This window comes from Saccoglossus kowalevskii, chromosome 7 (assembly GCF_978046115.1).
Source record: "Saccoglossus kowalevskii chromosome 7, keSacKowa6.1, whole genome shotgun sequence".
NCBI classification, from domain to species: Eukaryota; Metazoa; Hemichordata; class Enteropneusta; family Harrimaniidae; genus Saccoglossus; species Saccoglossus kowalevskii.
The window spans coordinates 36,811,349-36,822,021 of NC_140647.1; the positions used below are offsets into that span (position 1 = coordinate 36,811,349).

At 32.2% G+C, this 10,673-nt stretch overlaps 1 protein-coding gene across 1 annotated transcript in view; it reads right to left on the bottom strand.

The window, feature by feature from the left end:
- LOC100371435 (inactive serine/threonine-protein kinase TEX14-like) overlaps nt 1-8,650 on the bottom strand; it is a 28,338-nt gene extending 19,688 nt beyond the window's left edge. Inside the window, exons 1-4 of the mRNA XM_002740199.4 lie at nt 8,466-8,650; nt 6,399-6,480; nt 6,030-6,154; nt 1,102-1,160 (exon numbers count right to left, since the gene is read on the bottom strand). Of these exons, the coding sequence (XP_002740245.1) occupies nt 1,102-1,160; nt 6,030-6,154; nt 6,399-6,480; nt 8,466-8,615 (416 nt within the window). The 5' untranslated portion in view covers nt 8,616-8,650. The remainder of the gene's footprint in view (nt 1-1,101; nt 1,161-6,029; nt 6,155-6,398; nt 6,481-8,465) is intronic.
- Nucleotides 8,651-10,673: the final 2,023 nt, after the last annotated feature.

Sequence of the window (10,673 nt, forward strand, 5' to 3'; positions counted from 1 at the left end):
AGTTACATAGTAGGTCCCTGACTATATGTGTAACATGATGTATATCAATTGAACTACATAGTATGTCCCTGACTATATGTGTAACATGATGTATATTAATTGAGCTACATAGTAGGTCCCTGACTATATGTGTAACATGATGTATATCGATTGAGCTACATAGTAGGTCCCTAACTATATGTGTAACATGATGTATATCAATTAAGCTATATAGTAGGTCCCTGACTATATGTGTAACATGATGTATATCAATTGAGCTACATAGTAGGTCCCTGACTATATGTGTAACATGATGTATATCAATTGAGCTACATAGTAGGTCCCTGACTATATGTGTAACATGATGCATATATATGGTTTGAACATAATATCATTTTATGCATGGCTTTGAAACTACATTCATTAAAACAAAATGCCTGCTAGTCTCCAATTTGTAAGCCAATACTGGTATATTGAAAAAATGACATGCATCAAGGTTTTATTAAATTCAATGGATGCCCCAAGTTAGAATATAATCCTTCCATATACGACTAAAATCTGGTTTTGGAATAGGAGAAATGCTTGATTTTGCTGAATTTTAAGTATGAAATTGTTTGCTATTTGGCCAGATGTATGGCGTATACCGGTATGAGAAGTTTGAATATCATTAACCCAGGCATGTACATAATATACCAGGGGTACACAGTGTACACAGGTACAGGTGTCAATCCATAAGCACTCATTTGCAAACAGTGTCCAAATGGGAATCAAAAAACCATCAAGAAACAGGCTTCAATTATTTAAAAAAATACATAATGATAAAATCTTTTAGAAATAACACAAGTTGCCGAATTGACTTTATGTAAGATTAGTCAAGTAGTTTCGTAGCAGTATCACTTTCTGAATTATCATCAGTAAATAAATACAATTAGTGAAATACAAGTGGTTGATGTACTCTCAAACTTAAACAACATCAACTTCTTCTACATCCATCACCATGGGAACTAGAATGATTTAAATAGCCAGTGACAGCTATTGCATCGTTTTCAGTGTTTAACAGGTTAATTGGATTTTCTTCAAGATTGAGTTGATTGAATAGTTTTCTAAATTCCCTATACAGACCTTCCTTCAGAATCTTCAAGTTCAGGTTGTGCGTTTCGTTCTAAAAGTAACATCACTACCTGCGGAAAGAAGAAAATTAATCTGAAATAAGATGCTGGTGTGTTCATTTGTATTTGTATTCATTGGTTTTGAATTGCTTGAAATTTCCAGATACACCATTCACCATTGAAAAATATTATACAAAATAAGCATTCACAATTATCGTAGTCACATTTAGTTATGTGAGCTATTTATAGTGAGATGAGAGTTGGTTGATTAGGGATATGAACAAACTGCAAACTGATATTCTCAAGAAGAAATACAACTAACAAATAAATATTTTGACTGTGTAATAGAGACGACAATTTAACCTACCCTTATGCTTTCCTCACCCCTTGAATGACAAACAGTACCTCCCCACCCCCACCCCCTCACAAGTATTTGTCTCAGTCTTAGAATAATAATTAACAAGACATGAATGTCACAGTCACATTTAGTTATAAAATACTCATGTTAAAATAATACATCAGCAAACAGTTGAATTAATATGTCCTCTATGTGGGTACAACTCATCATAAAGTGATTTTATGTAATCTAGTATTGAGATTCCTAATGGTATGACCCATTTATCCACTCACTGCTGACAACTGAAGCTATATTTAGACCACGTGTGTCAATGTGCCTGGCCAAGATTTATAAACAGTAACTGCAAAGTCTTTTCACTGATCTTCAAATTTGTGAATAGGTATTTCTGTGATGGCGCTTAATAATGGAATGCAATTTTTATAGTTTAAAGATATAACATTTCTGACCACTGGTTTTCAAGATTTTGTTTTCATATAAAACCAAACAAAAACCAGACTGTGGTTCATTTCTGTCACTGATTCAGATCAAGGTCATGATTTTATTTTGTTCTAAACAAGCCATGCATGGATCAGTCCTCGTTAGTTATCACATTTAAGATATATAGTTTTGTTTATAGTAATATAGCTGGAATATAACCATGTCAGGAATATTATTATGATGATTGTTTCACATTAGAATGATTGACATTTGAGAGATATTGCTCTGGAACAGCATTAATTAAAACAAAATCAGCCATTTTGAATACATGTATATATCTATAACATAATGTATAATGAATATATAAAATTGCATGTCAGAGATATGGTCCTAGAAGCCCATTCATTAAAACAAAATGGCCGCCAGTCATCCATTTTGAATCCAATCTGAAAAATAAAATGATGTGCATCAGGAACCCGTAATGTCTAACGTATGTAATAAGTTGAACGAAATCCATCCATAAACGCCAGAAATGCTTGATATTTTATGATTTCTTAGCACAAAAATGATCACCATTTGGCCATTGTTAATAGGATCGTCAAACTACTATATCTGTATCTCTATGACAGATCAGAATAAATATTTAAAATTTAAGCATAATCAGTCGAGGCAAGTCAGAGATATGGCACTAGAACCACATTCATTAAAACAAAATGGCCGCCAGTCGGCCATTTTGAATCTCATCTGAAAAACAAAATGATGTGCATCAAGCTCCTATAATGTCCAATATATATAACCAAGTTTGAACAAAATCCATCCGTTAACAGTCGAGATATGCTTAATTTTGATGATTTTTTAGTACAAAAATTGCTGCCATTCAGGCATCTTAAATCAGATCGTGAAACAAATTAATGTGCATATGTATAATGTCATGTATGATGTATGTGTGAAGTTTGATTGTGATTGGTCCAGGCATTTCTAAGATACAGGTCTAGACGCACACAGGCACAGAAGCACGGACACACAGACGCGTCCGAACAGGGACTAACAAACTACCCTTTGAGTTTATTTCTATCACAGATATATATTAAGAAAGAATTACCAATAATTGAAGTTAATCATCCACTACATCAAGGTAAATAATAAAATAAATGAAATCATTTTTGCGGGTAGAACATTTACTAATAATAATAATAAAATATTAAAGCCGCAAGCGGCGTCACCGGGGCGCAAGCTGACAAGATTCTGTTTCATAATTAATGAGGTCACATGTTAGACAATCAGGTAGCTTGAATTATCAGTAACATGAGGTCGAAATGAAGTTGGTACCATGTATTTACCTGGTTTGGTTATCGAAATATGGTTTTCAAGATATATAATGAGCCATGTTATGCACAATAATGAGATTACATAATCATATATAGCCATTTCTAATGTCAGTTACATCTTTCATTCAATGTCTTTATAATGACACTAGTTACATGTCCTGCTCTGCGACAGTGTTTTAGATATGACTGCTTTGCATATTAATGAGTTCACATGACCATATATGGTCATCTGTTATTTTAATAAAATCTTTTGTTTAAAGTTGTCATAATAACACAGGATTCATCTTCCTAACTGCAACAGTGTTTGAAATATAATGGTTATGCATATTAATGAGTTCACATAACCATATATGGTCATCTGTTATTTTAATTAAATATCTTGTTCACTCTTGTCATAATAACACAGGATTCATCTTCCTAACTACAACAGTGTTTGAGATATAATGGTTATGCATATTAATGAAATCACATGACCATATATGGTCATCTGTTCTTTTAATCAAATTTCATGTTCAACATTGTCATAATGACAAAGGATTCATCTTCCTAACTGCAACAGTGTTTGAGATATGATGGTTATGCATATTAATGAGTTCATATGACCATAAATGGTCATCTGTTATTTTAATCAAATCTCTTGTTCACTGTTGTCATGATAACACAGGAATCATCTTCCTACATGTGTAACTACAACAGTGCTTGAGAAATAGCAGTTATGCATATTAATGAGGTTAGAAGCCCCCACCCCATGGGCGCATAGCCACATGACCTAGCCATATGCCATTCAGGAGAAAGAATGTATCTAAAGAGTAGAATACACGTACAAAATTTTATTCCAATCGGACCAATACAACACATGTAATTGAACAATTTCTGTTTGCGCAATATCCAAGATGGCGGCCAAATCATGTGACTGATCAAAATTATTTTATTTTTCTCATATGGAGCTATGGCCAGACATATTATTAATGAAAACATCTAGTAGATCGGTTGAAGCAGCTTTAAGAAACAAATGACCAAACTTTCGGTCATTTTTATTTGAAATCCAAGATGGCGGCCAAACTATGTGACTGATCAAAACTATATTATTTGTTTCAAATGGAGCAATGGCCAAACATGATATATACAACATATCTAGTTGATAGGTTGAAGCACATTTGAGAAACAAATGGCCAAACTTTTGGTCATTTTTATTTAAAATCCAAGATGGCGGCCAAACCATGTGACTGATCGAAAATATATTATTTTTTTCAAATGGAGCTATGGCCATACATCTGATATACAACGTATCTAGTTGATCGGTTGAAGCATCTATGAGAAACAAATGTCCAAAATTTTGGTCAAATTTGCCTAAAATTCAAAATGGCGGCCAAACCATGTGACTTATCTGAATTTTTTCTTTGATATTTGAAAGAGGTCGCCATAGAGCTGCAACTTAGCTGATTAGAAAACGATCACATAATTGTGGCTTGATAAAAAAAAAATACTTCCTATCTAGAAGATATCTAAAATGGCGACCAAACCATGTGACCAATCATAACAATTTTTTCAAACCTAAATGTCATTTGTATATTGAAGCTAAATACTATATATGGGAGCATATATGGGTGGTTCTGAAGAAGAAGATTTTCAAGCGTTTTTTCCCGTTTTGGGGAGAAAAAACATGGCGGAAAAAGTTGAGGTTTACGTTTAGAATTTTTTTTCATATATCTATTACACATGAGTTGTACTATATGCCATAAAAAACCCTGATCGCCTAGACCCTCAGAAAGTGGTCAAATACCCACTTCCTGTTTAACTTCAATCCAATATGGCTGCCAAACTAATTGACCAATCAAAATTCTAAAAGCATGTTGCACCAGTTCACATTAGGGAGTATCAGTATAGAGCATTATCAGACCATTCTGTTCAGCGGTTTTCCCAAACGGCTTGACGAAATAAGATACGGAAGAAAGAAGAAAGAAAGAAGGAAAGAAGAAAAAAACGGACAATAAGAATAGGGGCCTAGCCCTTCGGGCTTGGGCCCCTAAAAATTTTGAATGATATGGGTAGGTAAGGTTAACGAAAATACAATTACAATTTAAACTTGGCCAGATGGAAGCTAACTTGAGTCAAGAAATGTAGCAGACACAATGTACTTGAACGATGTAAGAATCTTATAACATTATTATTATATAACATTAGTATTAATAAAAACAGAGAAGCTGCTGCTAAGACAGCATTTAATCTTAATTATACATACATGTATCAGACACATGGCAAGCAATTATATCATGGTTACATAGAGACTTGATTTGTAAGCTCTTCAGAAATGTCATTATCTAAAAACAAACTGTTTTTTAGCATATTAGTCCAATAAATTTTTCCCTCATGCCTATTTATAAATAATAGTATTTTGCAATCAACACGACTGATTGGTCACTTATTTGTTTATGCATCCCACCAATGTACTAGTAGTACATGTGGACTGTTAATTTAATACGTTTAAAATAATGAGATGCATTATACTACTATAGTAGAGACAAAAAAACACGTTTCCAGCTACATGACCAAAGGACATTAGAAACGACTCAAAAGACTAAGCAAATACTCCACTCAAATGTATTACTACACTAAAAAGACCAATGCTAAATATCAAATTACCTGCTCTAACAACTAACGTGTCAATACATTTTTTTAGCATTTTCGAGATTTTGTTAACTTTAAATTTGATATTTTTTTAAGCCTTATTCGCTCCAAAACAAAATATCAGCATTGAATCTCAAAAATTACAACAATTATAACAATATGCCATGGTACTTCTAGAATCAATAATTAAAAAACAATTAAATTACATACCTTTCCATGTTCTTGAAATGTTGCAGCATGCAAAGGTGTCCACAAAGTGCCTTTATTTTGATGATTTATATCAGCTCCTGCATTAAGTAAGGCTTTAAGAACATCATAAAACCCCCAAAATGCAGCTATAAAAAATAGAAGAACAAGTTTAATATTATAATAATAGAAATTGGGCAGATCATGTGTACTTATAAAGTATCATACATGAGTTTGCAAACCAGACAGTTTCCTGATACCACGTAACATTCCTCTTTTTAAACTAGGGGTCTCTTTATGCTTACTCAAGTATAAAGGTAAAAAAGTAGAAAAAATTCTCAAAATGTCAACTGTGAAATTTAGAGATTGTAATCCAATCTTGCAGCAACTCACCGACATACAGCTGACTTTGTAAAACTACATCATCAGATCCAATATCTACTTGTACATTTTCTGATAAAAATTTCTCAACAAGCTGCAAATAAAAGATAAAATACCAGTAAATTAAATTTAGTGTCAATCTAATTTAAGGGATGTGCAAGTGTGAAAGGCAGTCATTTGGTTCTATATCAGGTACCACAACAGTTGAAATTTTACAATCTGCACAAGAATAAATTTCATTAAAAAAAACCATAGTTATGTTAGTCATTTCAGTCACGACCTGTTTCACACGCAAATAAATTAATTGTTTTTTAAGACAAATGCTAATTATTATTCAGTCATTATGATTAGTTTGTACGTACCTGCACTTCTAGTTCATTTGATGAATCAATGTGATTATGTGTGCATTTTAAGATGTTTACTGTAAGTACATACATATATTTGTCTTCATTATTTAAATAATTGTTGCATCAATAATGCATACATTAACATGAACTCTGTTTACAGTGTACATGTGATGTACTGTAATAATGTAATTTCTTATAACATTTTATCACATGTGGAAACCTTGCTCAGATATTTTCCAACATTTTTGAATTTGCACATGCTTTCATATGAGAAATATGAACCAAACATTTAGCAATGCTTACAACAGATTCAAGACACTATTGCTATTATGCAAGTAATACAAAATGTCTAAACTCAGAGAAACAAACTCAAACTTCAGCAAAGTGTTATGCATGATTTTATAGTCAAATATAAATGATCAACTCAGACTTCCTGCTTTTTGATATTGTACAGCACTTAATTATTCCGTGGGCTTTATTTTGCTGTCAGCTAAATTTGCTAGAATTTAAACCTTTCGTTTAATACATCTAATTCTAGATATCAAAAACATTATAATCAACCTATTTGGAAACTTGTTATTTTTTTACCTAATTCTATACCAGAATATCCACAATTTAATTTTTTTTTTAGAGTTAAACTATATTTAATTTGTTTCTTGAATGTTGCTGGTTTTATTCATAATATTCAAATAGCCCCATGCGAAATGCACAAATAAAATTGTTCACAACATGTATGTTGACCAATCATAATAACATTTTCAACATATCGTCATACTGGTATAACCAAGGATTTATTAGATATAATTTTGATATCTATAGCTACATTCACAACACATTATTCAAGACTGTATCAGGATCTACCCACTGAGCTCATGCCAAACATAGCAGATAACATGCAGCTTATGAACATGTCTGATGCTAATTGTTGTCATGCTATTTATTATTAATTTAATCATTGCGCAAAAGAAAAAAAAACAGCACAGAAGAACGCAAAGAATAATTATTTTTCCATGTTGATAAATATGCATGGCTGACAACATTGTGCATTTATTTTGTTTACACTGGGATTAAACACAATTCTAGTCAACAACCTCGAAGAACAAATAATGTAGTGGAAGCATGCATCTGTTTGATTTCATCAACAAAAATGAGTAAGATTTCATGTCGTATTCAAAAACAAAAAAACATATGCAATGGATACTACGTGAATAAACAAGAACACTTTCTAAGACAAACACAGAATAACAGTTCTTTCACTGACTCATTTGCATTTAATAGCATTTCTAGATTGACTGTATTTGCTCTATTAGTAGTGACTGTTGAATTATAGGGGTGTGTCTATTTTAATGAGTCAGTATACATAATAATAATAATAATAATAATAATAATAATAATAATAATAATAATAATAATAATAATAATATAGTATATATGGATTTTACATAAGCAGTATGTATACAGCAAATGATATGTGGGTTATAGATCAAACATAGATTTGTTTACAAACACAGATGTCATGATTCGATTGCCACAATGAATGAAATATGTATATTCAATACAGCAAACGCAATAAAAGTTGATTTTAATATTATCCACCAACTACTGACCGTCCTTCAATCGCCTATAAAGGCCTACTCATAGTCTCCTTGGTCTTCTTGTTTATACATTTTGACGACTCAGAAACGACGAGCTTTGAATGAATCAGCCAACACTAGATAAACCATTCACTTACCCTTTCATCTCCTTTCTGTGCTAATGTCGACAGTTCTGTCAGGTTTATTTTTGCTGTCTGAAGCTGTATTTTCAAATCACGCATGACAGACGGATCTTTCACTACCCGTGTTGGGGACGCCGGTGTTTCTTGACGCTCATTCGCCGCCATTTTGAAATTCCATATCCAACCTCGATATCAAAATACCCCTCCCCCTTTTTTTGATTCAACTTTATTGTTTTTAAAATAATCTGCAACACCCACAAACATAAACAATATAACAGCGTTCATTTTTGATGTGGACATAAAATTATACATTTATTCAAAAACTTGTCTGGTTACATATATTCTTCACCGTGATTTACATGCGATTGAGGGCGCACTACCCTGTATCGTAGTTACCATGGAAGCAAGAAACAATTCCCAGTTCACAAACATTCCCACAACCCTGGCTTGCATGAGAGTACCATTTTCATCAGCCAACGTCCGTTTATCGCCATTCGCATGAAAATTCTTTTGTTTTATGTTTTTTGTAAATTGCATTACCAACACACAATCGGGTTAAGTAGTGTAATAAAGCTATATCATCATATTAATATTGTTACTAACATGAAAAACAATTAAAAATGCATGCTCCAAACAAAACTTTATTATTCTCAAATTATGTATAGAATACAAATCGGAAATTCAATTTCGTACCCTACCTTAAAATTCTGTATTGGCTCCTAGGAATTCTTGAATTGTAGGATAAAAACGTTTTTATTGAATATGCAGCGTGCAAGTGCTTTTATCCACAAACAAATACGATGTTTTAAAAATATACGAAGAAGTCAACAAGCCAGCCAATGTTTCGTTTGCAACGCACCAAGTAACCAATATGAACCGTCTTGATTGCGTCATAAAACTGAAATATCCCAATTTTTTTTTTTTTTTTTAGAATTTTTTTTTATTATTATCATTATTAATACAATACTAAAAAAAATCAACAAAAACAGTTGATCGTAATATAAATACAAAAACACAAAAACAAGGTCAAAGTCGCTCATGTTATATATGTATATATTTACAGTATTATAATTTTTCTAATTATTTCATTATATTTTCCCATTTGTTAACAAATATTTCGTGTTTGTTGTATTGTTCTGCGATCGATTTTTCTAGGTTAAAGGTTTGTTTTACTCTTTCAATGAATAAGTTTATGTTTGGTTTAGAATTATTGAACCTCGCAATATATAATTCGTATTTCCCAAGTAGAATTAAGTGCTTCCACAGGGCTTGAAAGTTACTTTTGCCACCAGAATTAAAGATTACCTCTTTTTTTTTTTTTTTTTTTTTTTTTTTTTTTTTTACAAATATTGATATTTTCGGCGCATATATTTATCCAAAATATTTTAAATTTTTGCCAGAATTTCTGGCTTTCTTCACATTCCCACATCAAGTGTTCCAAATCTTCTTTTAGGTCACAGTTTTTTCATCTGTCGTCGTCAACAATCCAGTAATCATACAGTCAAATAAATTTAGACGAATAGGTGACCTATTGTCACAATAGCTGATAACAGATACATAACTACTGTCAAATTGTTAGCTGCCTTAAGTACTAGTATTTGTTGTGCAAAATAGTTTCCAGTTTTATATCTCCCAAACACTTTTCAAAATATGCTCGGGCAAGTAAAATAATATTTATGAATGTTATTATTCATACATGAGTTGTTGAACACATTACATGAACACGTGACTACTATGCCTTTCATATTACACAATAAAAATGGAATATCTATAAACACGAGATATGTGTTGGCAATAAGTTACCTCACAATATAACTAGTACGCCTACCTGCTTCCCACTATTTCTCCGTAAAATAAAATAACGTGGTTGGCAAGATACTTTTCATGAAATGTTGTTCTCGAAACGGTATTTTGTAATACGTAAAAAAGCTAACGGAGGCAGGGTTGTATTAACTGTGTGCATTTATTCAGGTGATGCCACCACCGGCGACAATGAAGGAGTACTGCGTTTATTTCCGGTCGTCGAGCAACGTAAGTGCCCACGATGTGGCTAGTATCGATATACTTCCAAGTTACTGGTAAGTCGATATCCACTAGAAATTATCATGTTGTTCGAATACATGCTTTTTATATGTGCAGTAATGTTACGTTTCAATATTCCCACATTGATTTACGGACTAGTAAATGAAATAAAAGATACAATGGCCAGTTTAACACATTCCT